Source organism: Eptesicus fuscus, chromosome 17 (assembly GCF_027574615.1).
Source record: "Eptesicus fuscus isolate TK198812 chromosome 17, DD_ASM_mEF_20220401, whole genome shotgun sequence".
Classification (NCBI taxonomy): domain Eukaryota; kingdom Metazoa; phylum Chordata; class Mammalia; order Chiroptera; family Vespertilionidae; genus Eptesicus; species Eptesicus fuscus.
This window is the reverse complement of record NC_072489.1, coordinates 52,316,595-52,328,414: the sequence shown is the minus strand read 5'-3', so window position 1 is coordinate 52,328,414 and position 11,820 is coordinate 52,316,595. Positions and strand designations below refer to the sequence as shown.

Genomic DNA, 11,820 nt, shown 5'->3' with positions numbered 1-11,820 from the left:
AAGCAACCCTGTGTTTGGAGGGTTGGAACTTTCAGTCCCACCCCCTGACCTCCGGGAGGAAAGAGGCTGGAGGTTGGATCAGTCACCAGTGGGCAATGATGTAATCCAGTGGTCGGCAAACCGCGGCTCTCAAGCCACATGCGGCTCTTTGGCCCCTTGAGTGTGGCTCTTCCACAAAATACCACGGCCTGGGCGAGTCTATTTTGAAGAAGTGGCGTTAGAAGACATTTAAGTTTAAAAAATTTGGCTGTCAAAAGAAATTTCAATCATTGTACTGCTGATATTTGGCTCTGTTGACTAATGAGTTTGCCGACCACTGATATAATCAATCATGCCCATGTACTAAAGCCTCCATCAACACCCAAAAGGAGAGGTTTGGAGAGCTTCTGGGTTGGTGAACACCTGGGGGTTCGGGGAGAGGGCTGTGCTCAGAGGAGGCATGGAAACTCCGCAACTGGTCCTGGGCATCTCTTGCATCCGGCTGTTCCTGACTTCTATCCCTTCCTGATAAACTTACAATCTGGTAAGTGAAATGTTTCCCGAGTTCTGTGAGCTACTCTAGCGAATTAATCCAAGCTGAGGAGGAGACGCAGTGACCCAGCAGCGGCTGCAGGTTCTCTAAGTTTTATCACAATAAAAAGAATTAGCCCTCGCCGCTTTGGCTCAGTGGATAGAGCGTCGGCCTGTGGACCGAAGGGTCCTGGGTTTGATTCCGGTCAAGGGCACGTCTCTCAAGTTGCAGGCTTCTCCCCAGCATCTGCTGCTTGGGTCACTGTGAGAATGAAGCAGGATGAAGTTTGTGCAGCAGCTGCCTTTCACTGGGCGCCCCTCCTCACTGCGCCAGCTGGAGAGGCCTCCTTGTGGTTGAAGAAACCTCTGGTGCTGAGAAGTGGTTTCAAATTACTGGGGAACAAACCCACGGTTCCGCGTCCCTGGCACCTTCTCCCCTGCACCCAGAGGGCCCAATGCACCCGCTGAGCTTGGTGTGAACCCACCACCGAGACCACAGGGTGGGGGCGCTCGATTTGGGTTCAGGCCTGTCTGCAGCAGAGCAGCCCACTTCCGGGCCCTGCGGGCCTGGGCTGGGGTCAGCTGTCACCCTAAGAGGGTTGAGAAGGAGCTAAAAACCAGGTCATCTCATCCCAGGGGCCAGCCGCTCCGTGAATTAGAATGTGAGTGCCAGTGGCCCTTTTGTGGAAGTTGCAAAGCAGTAAAGACCCAGGATCTGACAGCGCCCGGGTTTGGGAAAGGGGGTGTGGGGAGCAGTGCTGAGCTTTTCAGAGGCCGAAGATTCCTCTTGATTTTTTTTTTTTTTTAAATATATTTCTATTGATTTCAGAGAGGAAGGAAGAGGGAGAGAGAGATAGAAACATCCACGATGAGAGAGAATCATTGATTGGCTGCCTCCCGCAAGTCCCCCCACTGGGGATCGAGCCCACAACCCGGGCATGTGCCCTTGACCGGAATTGAACCTGGGACCTTTCAGTTCGCAGCCGATGCTCTATCCCCTGAGCCAAACCATCTAGGGTTTCTCTTGATGGTTTTAAGTCGGGCACTTCAGTTGAATTCTTGGACGGGGTGTCGAAATCCCATTTTAAATGCACGCTGCATCCATTTCTGATTGATTTTTGTTTGTGAGCCTCTGGGACTTGCCAAGTCTCCATCAATAAGCTGGAGAGGATTGAGGAAGAGGTAATGAAAGGGCTGGAGCCAGTGGGGGGAATGGGTGAGGGACAGGCGAGGGATAGGAGCTGCCCCAGCCTGCAGAGAGGGGGTGCAGTTAGAGGGGGTGCTCACAGAGATGGCCACCAGAGAACTTGCTGGGGCTCAGCCCAGTCCAGTGACGGCAGGAAGCGTGGGGTGTGACAAGGCACGGGGTTTGGAACCAGGAAACCCGAGTGCTGAGTCCCAGTGTGGGAAGAGAGATTACTTGGATGGAGGTGGTTAATGCCTACCTTTTGCTCTTAGCAACCTCAGACCTCAGTCCGAGCCGGCCCTGCCCTCACCCCCTCTGGAAGGGCCAGCTCAGACAAAGGCCCAGCTGAGGGGGGCTGGACCTGCCGAGGAACCTCACCCGCTGGCCCCTGCCGGCTGCCGGGGCTGGAATCCGGCCAAGAGTGCCCAGTCACCAGACTTGAGGCTGCTTCTGAAATGGCAAGCTGCACAATCAGATTCTGAGAACTTGCAAGGAAACTGGAGATCAGTGATAGTGACCTTGGGGACACGAGATGGGAGCCTGGGCACCATGCAGGGCCACTTGCAAGAGGAAGAGAGGGAGGGAGGAGGAGAGAGAGGAAAAGGAATCGTGAAAAGGCGAGAGCACCCTCGTCCTGGCAGGTTCCACAGTCCCCTTGCACGAGGCCCCTGCACACTGCCTCCTGTCCCCTGCTCCCGCCAGGAAAGCCCTCGAGCCACAGCCTCCACTTCTACTTCTTGAGCCCTCACCAGCCCCGCCCCAGGAAGAGTGGCGGAGAGAATTCAATGAAATATGTGCGTGGATGAGTTTGAGGGCTCACTCCTGGGCTCTAACTCCCCTGGAGGCGCCGTGGGCCCTTCTTTTCTTGTTGTTGTTTTTTAAATATATTTTTATTGATTTCAGAGAGGAAGGGGGAAAGAGAAAGAGAGAGAGAAGAGAGAGAGAGAGAAACATCAATGATGAGAGAGAATCATTGGTCGGCTGCCTCCTGCATGCCCCCTACTGGGGTCCAGCCCACAACCCAGGCATGTGCCCTGACCGGGAATAGAACCGTGACCTCCTGGTTCATAGGTAGAGGCTCAACCACTGAGCCATGCCGGCTGGGCCCATGAACCCTTCTCTTTCTCTACCGGCCCCCCACTTCTCAACCCGGACCACCCCCCCCCCGCCGCCCCCAGCATCCCAACCTGCTGCCACTTCTGTGTTCAACTCAGAGATGTTCCCCTCTTTTCCTGTTTGTGTCCCCACCGCCCCATCCCCACCCCATCAGCCTTCCCTTGAGAGCAGGGCCTTGTCCACCATGTTCATGCTCGGTGAGCCCTGCCTGGCAACACCTGGCGCCTACCCGGCCCAGGTCCCATTGGAGGACTGACTGAGCATAAGGGCGGCGACGCTCTCCACTTAGTCACCCATGTTGCTGGAAACTGCAGGGTCAACCTCAGGGCTTCCTCGTCCGTCACCCTGTGCCCAGGCACAGAGCCTTGGCATTGAACTTCCCGCATGTTTCTGCCCTCAGTCCTCTCCTCCCCACCTGGGTTTCCACCACCCCAGAGACTTCCTCCTGGCTGGGGCCACTGCCTCCTGCACTCCGCCCTCCACTCTGCCTGGAGGGAGCTGTGGGGCCCCGCCCTTTTCAAAGCTGCCCAATCCCCGTGGCTTTCAAATCCCTCGGTGTTCTGGGCCCCACCCCTCCAGCCCCACCTCCTCCACTCCTGGCTTCTCCTTTTGTTTTGTTTGTTTGTTTTCTTAATATTTTTTCCACTGATTTTTAGAGAGAGTGGAAGAGGAGGGAAGAGAGGGAGAGAGAGAGAGAGAGAAAGAAACATGGATGTGAAAGAGACATCGATTGGTTGCCTCCCAAGTGTGCCCTGACCCCGGTACGTGCCCTTGACTGACAATCGAACCCACGACCCTTCTGTATGTGGGCCGACGCTCTAACCATTGAGCAAGACCGGCCAGGGCTGGGTTCTCCCTTTTGGCTTCAGCAACAAGGAACTGTTTGACCTTGAAATGGTTCCCCTCCCTGCCTTTGACCCCCGCTGTCCTTTCTGCCTGGAAGGCTACCCCCCTGCCACCTCACTAGCTCTCCCTTAGTTTTTAAGAAACAGCTCATCGGTCACCTCTTCTCACAGACGCGTGGGGCGCCTGCAGGCTGGCCGGGGCCCTCTGTGTTTGCAGAGTCCCTGCGCTTCGGTCCTATCAGAGTGCCACCTGGAGCGGTAACGGTGGTCATGGTTCACTTGCCCGCTGCTCCCCGAGGCGGTAACGGACGGCCTGGCACTGCTATGAACGGCAGGAAAGTTTTGGGAGCTGTGGACCTGGTCTGATGCCTGCTCCGTTCTTTTCCAGCTGTGACTCTGGGCAAGTGGTTTAACCTCAGGTTCTCCAACCACGTGATAGACATGATCACCATCTCCACCTCACAGGGTCATTGGGACATTAAAGGCTCCGCATGGACAGCCCTTCGCACCAGGCCCGGTTGGTGGGACGGCTCCCTGGGTGTTAGCTGCTCATATAACGAAGAAAAAGACTCGCAGGACTGCTAGGCCAGTGGTCGGCAAACTCATTAGTCAACAGAGCCAAATATCAACAGTGCAATGATTGAAATTTCTTTTGAGAGCCAAATTTTTTAAACTTAAACTTCTTCTAAGGCCACTTCTTCAAAATAGACTCGCCCAGGCCGTGGTACTTTGTGGAAGAGCCACACTCAAGAGGCCGAAGAGCCGCATGTGGCTTGAGAACCGCAGTTTGCCGACCACTGTGCTAGGGCAAAGGTCTCCAAACATCAGGGCCGACTGCTGTTCCAAGAAGAATCGAGAAGTCTTGGAAAACAGCAGTAAGAACAACAACACATCTCCCTGACCAAGTCCTCCTTCAAGGAAGTTGGGGGAGACTTGCTGAGTGCCCAGGAGTCCTGAACAAACCATGATTGAGATTTGGAAGTGAAAATGGAAACGGTGAAAGGAAAGCGTGGATTTCCTTTGGGAACAGATGGGGAGGGCTTGGGCCTGTGGAGACCCTGGAGGGACAGGTGGCAAAGATGGAGAGAATGTGGCGCCTGGTGGCAGCGGCGGTGGGGAGGGGGGAGGGAGGGAGCGCGGGGAGTCAGGGGCCTGGCTGAGCTCCCGGTGGATGCCACCCGCGGGGTGGTTGGTACAGCGGCCCAGGAACTGCAGCGCCCGACTTGCCAAGGCGGCTCCCGAAATCCCAGCCCTAATCAGGGGAGCCTGGGCCGACGGCACCGGGGATCCTGGGCTCCGAGAGAAGGCAGCAAATGGACGCTTCACAAGCCCTCCTGTGTGCGAGGCGGCGGGTGCCCTGCGAGGTTGCAACAGGGTGGGGACGATTCCCAGAGAACTGGGTAGGCTGGGGACAGGGCTCAGCTGTGGCCACTTCCCCCCAGCTGCCCCTCCGAGAAGGCCAAGGGCCAAAGCGCGCCGGCCCGGAGGTCAAGCGGGAGGCGCTCTCGGCCCTTCTCTGCCTCCCGCGCAGGCCTCAGTCTCCGCCTCCGGGCAGTGGGTCGGCGTCCCCGCACTGGGAAGAACCGCTCCCGTAGGCCCGCCGGAGCCGGCCCCTCCCCGGAGCCTCCCCCAGGGTGGGGACGCGTCTCGGTCTAGTTCCCACCCACCGCCCCCGGGGCCCGGACGGGAAGGCGCTGCCGGCCGGCGGGCGGGGAGTGAGCCCGGGGCGCACGGACTTGCGCGCGGAAGGTCCGCCCGGGGCGGCCGCGGAGTTCCCCGGCGGGGGCGGCAGGCCGGGCGGGGACGAGGTCCGAGGGCCCCGGGAGCGGCAGCCGCGCCGGGAGGTTCGGCCGCGAGCGTGACATCACGGGGAGGGGCCAGCGCGGCGCCCCCGGCGGGGAGCGGAGCGCGGAGCGCGGAGAGCGCAGCGCCGGAGCCGAGCGGCGGGGAGCGCACGCCGAGGCCCCATGGAGCGGTACAAAGGTAAGGGCGCGGGGCCCCCACCGCGTGCACCCACTTCCTTCCCGCCCCGCACCACGCGAGGAGGAGACTAGGGAGGGCGCGGGCGGCCCCGCTGCACCCCACGTCCCGCCGGGACTCAGGTGAGAGCCGTCTGCCTCGCTGAGCCCAGCCCGGGACCCCCGCTGCGCTGCGGGCGGGGCGGGCGGACTCCTAGGTGGCCGCTGTGGCCCGGGCCCTTTGATCCCCCCAAGGGGCGGAGGGCTGGGGTCGGCGTGGCGGAGCTTCTCACCTGTTGGAGGAGAGAGGGTGCGCTTTACGACTGGCCCCCAAGTCCCGGCCGCCCCAGAACGGTGCTGGGGCCCGAGGAGGTCCGAATGAGGTCGGAACCGTCCGGGGCGGCTTCGGGGCCGAGGGGCGAGTTGTTGGATCTTCTGGCCCGGGCGCCCGCGGGCGTGGAAGGGCTCCTGGGGACCCCGGGAAAGCCTGCGCGCAGATGCACTTGGGAGGTGGGCGGGCGCGCAGCCCCACTCGCACCTTAGGCCGCCCCACCCGCCCCGCAGCTCGGGTAACCGCCTTCCTTCCAGCCCTTCTCCCCCTCACCCCGCCCCACCCCGTCCAAGCAGGGGAGGGGTGCAGGGATCGGGGGCCGAATGGCGAGCCCGGCAGGTGGAGCGTGGAGGCGCCTCTGCCCGCGGGCTTAGCCCAGTGCGCAGCTGGGCAAGTTTTGGGTTTGGCCCAGGCCGGGGATCTTGGCCAATTCCTGGTGGGCGGGCCGGCCGGGGAGGTGCCCGGTGCCCAGCTCGCACCCGTGCCCGGAGCCAGCCCCGGGCTGGAGTCGAGAAGCCTCGGATTGCAGACCTTTTGAAAAGCACTTGAAAGGGCAGCTCCTCAACGGGACGCAGCGGGCGCCTTCTGCCCCCCTTTCTTTTGGGAAAAGCCTCTTGCACTTTCTGCCTCTGCCAAACCTGACAGAGGAAATAACTGTTACTAAGTTTATTTTCCCCTGGGAGAGAGCAAGAAAGGCGAATGCTCAGATTCCCAAGGAATCTCACTCCCAGTCGTTTCTGTTTTCAGACACTGACATTAAGGGAACGTTAGGGGCCGGCTTTAGTTCCCTAAGAGGCTAGCCCTGTCTTGTGGCTTTTGATGTTCCCATTGATTTTTTCTTCATCTGAGTCACCTGAGTTACAGGTGAGGGCGAAAGACCTAAATGGTAGACAGGGCTTCACGTGTCAAGGCTTAAAGGTCTGGGCCAAGAGCAGGGGGGTCAGCTGCCGGTTGCAGGGCGAAATGAGTTGGCAAATTCTTTCTGTGAACTTCCCTGGAGCCTCTCACAGGTTTCTAACCCGGTGGTGTGTGTGTGTGTGTGTGTGTGTGTGTGTGAAATTCTGCCGGGACCACGGCAGTTTTGGGCCCCAGTGACGGATGGCGCCCTCACGTAGTCCTCTCAGAACCCTGGAGGAAGCCCCAGTCCCTCTCCTTATAGAAGGGCAGCTTGCTGCTCCCTCCCCATTCCGCCTCCTCTGCCCTTTGGGAGGGACCCTCCCAGGGAACTGGGAAGTGTTAGCCCCTGGGGTCCCCTCCAGCTCAGGGCCTGCCATTCCTGAATGGCGTTAGGCCCAGGTTGCAAGCTACTCTCTCAAATCAGCTTATTCGTCCCTCTAAGTTAGGGTACATTCGGGGTCTTCTTTCCAAATGCCCAGTTATTACCAGAAGGTTGTTGTATTTCCAGCTTTGGACTCGGCCCTTGACCTGAGAAAGGCTTCATCCTTATCTTTTCCTCTTGAGAGCTTAAAACCCTCCCGCCCTGGAAGTTCGGGGCACTTTGCCGACGGAGGGAGACTTCGCTTCCAGTTCAGAGTGCTGATGTTTTGGGTAACACATGTATCTGCCTCATTGCTTTGCAATAAATCAGACGCAGAGTGCTAAGTAGCTGCATCTGAGAATTATCTGAATTGCAGAGGCTAATCTAGCTCATCTTTTGGTGTTTGATTTCGAGAAAAATCTCCACTTCAAGTCCCCCCGGGTGAATGCTACCAGTGTGTTTACTGTACCTGTCAGCTGAGGAATGTGGGGGTTCCCCGTCCTTGTCAAATTCCCCGTTCTCGTTCTCGTGAGAAGTAGATGAGCTGTGCTTTGAACACTCACTGAATGACAATGTTGGTCTGGGCAAAAGAAAGCATGTTGGGCCCAATCTTCAACTCATCAGCACAGCTCTGACTGGAATCTTCCTGTCCTCCTGCCTCTCAGAGGTTGAGGCCCCCCCTTTTAAAGGTGAGCTTGGGCAATTACGGAATGACTAGGTCTAGTGGCTTACCAACAAAGTTCAAAAGCAAAAGCAAGATCAACGAGGGCTCTCAGACGTATGCTAAAGAATTCTTACTGGTGATAGTTGTAAAATTGGCTACTGAAACGCCTCATTCTCTGTGTCTCAATTCCCAACTTGGAGCTCCCCCCCTTCCCAAGTCGAATGCCTCACCACTGTCTCCAGATTCTCAAAATGTTTGCTCTTAATTTGTACATATTACCAAGCAGTTGATGTAGGAGAAATTATTCCCCATGTTCCCCAGCCTGCACGTTCCATACTCACCACTAGCCTGTTATTTGTGGGTGCTGGCTTGATTCCCATGGTTCTGTAGCACCTGAAGAGATGCCTGGAGCTAAAGGATGGTGGGGATATCACCCCGTGTCTACTGCAGGAATAGGTCCAGCCTTTGTCCCCACTCTTTCGAAGCCGTTCTGCTAGGCAGCCGTGGCTTCTCCAGCAAAAGCCGGGATGGGAGTGTCTTCCCAGGGAGACGGAGCTTTCCTGAGAGTCGTCATCACGACTTTGTGATGGCAGAGTAGCTGCCTCTTGTTTGTGAATCTCTTCGGGCGTGGTGTAAGTTCTACCGGGTGCCTCGAGAAGATTCCTTTCCTCGGATGTTTACATATTTGCGACTCTCCTAAGGGCATCCTTGCATGGCTGCGTGAGCCCATTGGCTGAACTCGCCATGTGGTCAAGGATTCTGGTTCCTGCTGCTCTTCCAGCTGGTGCGTGTGTCCGGGGCCAGAAGTGACTGACCTACTGTGGATTGCACCGGGCACGTCCGCGCCAAAGCTCTCCGAGGTTGCATCACTCTTGGATCCGAACACACGGGGTTGAGAGAGTCCCTCGAATTTGCATCCCCCCGTGTTTCTGTTTCCGAGTTGAGTCGCCTGGCTCCCAGGAGAGGGCACGCAGCCTCAGGGTGCTGCAGGGGAGCTTGGAGCGGAGAAGCGGCAAGCCAGTGGTTATACTTGAGAGCGTATCTGGGATGGTATCTGTGGCCAGGAAGGCCTGACGAAGAAAAACGGGTGAACAGATAATAGGCTGGTTGCTAATATGCATGTTCCCTGCAGGGGACTTGTATGTTCGGTGGTGTCTCCACACTTAAGGAGCCCAGGTTTCCCCTGTTGAAGTTCTAGAGGTTCTTAAACTTAGCCACACCCGGGACTCCTCAGGGATGCTTAAACAACATGGATGTAGACATTCCGAGTTCACTGGTCTTAGGGTGTGCGGCTTAGGCATTCTAGTTTGTAAAAGTCCCCAGGTGATTCTAATGTGTAGCCACAGTTGAGAACCATTGGGGAAAAAAAAGATAAGTAATTACATACACACATTCCTCACCTGGAAAATTAAAAGCAAGTGGGGAGTGACATGGACCCCCCTCCCCCCGCAACCGCATGCTCACACGGTGTGTGCTTCAACCAGAGCTTGTGATCCCCGCAGAGATCGAATGTTATGCACCTTAAGCTGTTACCGGCTTTACAAGGCTGTGGGAACCCTGCTTTAAAACGGTCTCCAATGCGACGCTTCAGAATCCTAGGCTCAGGGCTCGCTCATGATTGCACTTGACCTTGAGCCTCTCTGACTTTGAAGCTGTGTGTGTGGGAGCCCTTGATGCTTTGGCAGTGAAATAGTCTGAGGCAGAAATACGGAGGGGTCACCTTTGGTGCCGCCTGGCCAGGCAGGGCGGGGGCGTTCTTCGGGCCCTTCCCCTCTTCTGAAGGGGTAGGAGCTCTGGGAACTGGGCTGGCTCCCAGCACAAAGGGCCAGGAGGGGCCAATGAGCTTCAAAGCTGAGGAAGCGGTGCCAGCTTTCTTCCCAGCCCCTTTCGTGATGGGAAATGTGTCTCTAAAGACTTCTGTCATTCAGAGAAGGGAGGCTTGCCCCAAACCAAGGAGGAGGGCGCGTCTGCCCGGAGCCCAGACGGAGACATGGGGGGAGCAGTCACGGTGCAACGAAGAAAACAGTGGCTTCGGAACCAGGAGACCTCCATGCTCTGTTTCCTTGGGCCAGTCACTGAGCTCTCCGGGCCTCCGTTTCCCCATCTAGAAACCAGCCTCAGTGTTTGTCTGCTTGCTTTCCTGAGCACTGGTCAGCGCTGGGTGCTCTGTGGTCACTGCGGACGCTTGGCAGGGAGGAGGCGGTCTTGAGCCGGGGAGGGAAGCGAGGGAGGGAATGTGGGTAGCCCAACAAAGGTCAGTTTAGAATTGTGATTCTTATAAATAAAACCAATTTCCTGTTGAGAGCAGAGAGCAGCAGCCATAAGGGGAAAGCGAGTGCCATCGGCCATGTTAGGAAGTTGTTTCTCAAGGACTTTTGTAGGAACATATCTCCAAAGAGCCACCCTCTGGAAGGCTCCCATTTGAGAGACAGATCAACTGAGGCCTAAGGAGATTGAGAACTCAGAAAGTCAGAAAGAGGATAGAAGAATTCTGAAAATGGAGTTTCTTTAAAGGGTAGAATTCCAATTAACACTCAAAGCCATTTCAGACTCATGTCTTAGCGCCTCAGTCTTCAGAACTGAGCCTTCATGCCTCCTCTTCCAGGAAGCCCTCTGTGTTTCTCTGTCTTCACCCACTACGTTAGGTATAGCTTCCTCAGTGCCTGTCTCACTGTAGGTACTTAGCAAGTATTTGCTGAATTAATGTCATGTTGTCATATATATATGTAAGCTTCCCATGTTAGATTGAGCTCCTTCAAGATGGGGGTCTTGTCTTTCTCCTCCAAGGGTCCTTCCCCCCAGCCCCTGGGACACGATTGGGGAATGAATGAATGAATGAATGAATTACAGGGAGTGGCACTACGTATCCTCCCAAGCTCTGGCCCTCGAGAGCAGACCTGGGTCGCAAAGGGAAATGAAGCCCAGTCTCAAAGCCACCTTCCCGAAGCGGAGACGCAAGCTTGCAGTGGCCGCCCGAGCTTTCCCGACTTGAGCCTTCTTTCTGTCTGTTCCAGCTCAGGGGTGTTGCTGTCTGCTGGTACAGAGAAGGATCCTGCAGGTTTCTGCTTGTGAGTATGAGCCTGCCTGTGCCCTCTGCAGCAGCTCATCGGGCCTCCAGGGCTCCCGAGGGCACAGACCTGGCTGTGCCCACGCTCTGGATGGAAGGCTGAGGGGTCTCATGGAGCCAGGCGCCGGCCTGGGCACTCCGGGGCTCGGGGGGCTAATCTAGCCTTTGCCACTAACGCGCTGTGCGACCTTGGGCAAGTCAATTAATCTCTCCGGGCTCGGTTTCCTCATCTGTGCCCATGAGGATAATGACGACTAACCTGCTGCACTGGCTGCCTGGTGGAGTACCTCGTCAGAGCTACTGGTATCACTGGTGAGGAGAGACCATGTTCTGTTAACTCAGGGAGGCAGATGCTCTGAAACGTCTGTGGCATGGTTCTGACCCCACCAGTTTCTGCCTTCTTGGGGGGAGGGAGGGGGGTCCTCACAGTTCATTTGGGCACCAGCTGTGGCCATCACGTGCTTTTCGAAGCTACTGGGAGCTCTGAGTTGAGGATGCTCCACTTGTTCTCAGGAAGCCTTGCTCCAGAGAGAGAGAGAGAGAGAGAGAGAGAGAGAATCCATATATTATCCTCGGGGCTTCCCGCGGATGTCAGTGGAAAAGGAGATGGGTGAGGAAGTGCTCGCTCCTAAGCCTTCTGCGTGGAGCCACATCCTGGCCCTGCCCAACTTTTCTTTGATGTCTTAGGAAGTTTATATAGGAGAGACCCTGACATTCTCACAAGAACTTCAAGCTCTTTACTAATTTTGTATCCCTTGGCTCTCACCTTCTCCCGAGTGAGTCTCAAAACAAATGGACCAGAAACCCCATTGAGAGGGAAGAGTAGGAGGGACGTATAGAAAACGTAGGAGCCGGCATTGCCCTGCATACACGGCATCCGGCGGG

The 11,820-nt window shown here is 56.8% G+C and overlaps 1 protein-coding gene across 1 annotated transcript in view; it reads left to right on the top strand.

The window, feature by feature from the left end:
* Positions 1-5,336: 5,336 nt before the first annotated feature.
* AFAP1L2 (actin filament associated protein 1 like 2) overlaps positions 5,337-11,820 on the top strand; it is an 84,313-nt gene continuing 77,829 nt past the window's right edge. The window contains exon 1 of the mRNA XM_054729137.1: positions 5,337-5,640. Within this exon, the coding sequence (XP_054585112.1) occupies positions 5,625-5,640 (16 nt within the window). The 5' untranslated portion in view covers positions 5,337-5,624. The remainder of the gene's footprint in view (positions 5,641-11,820) is intronic.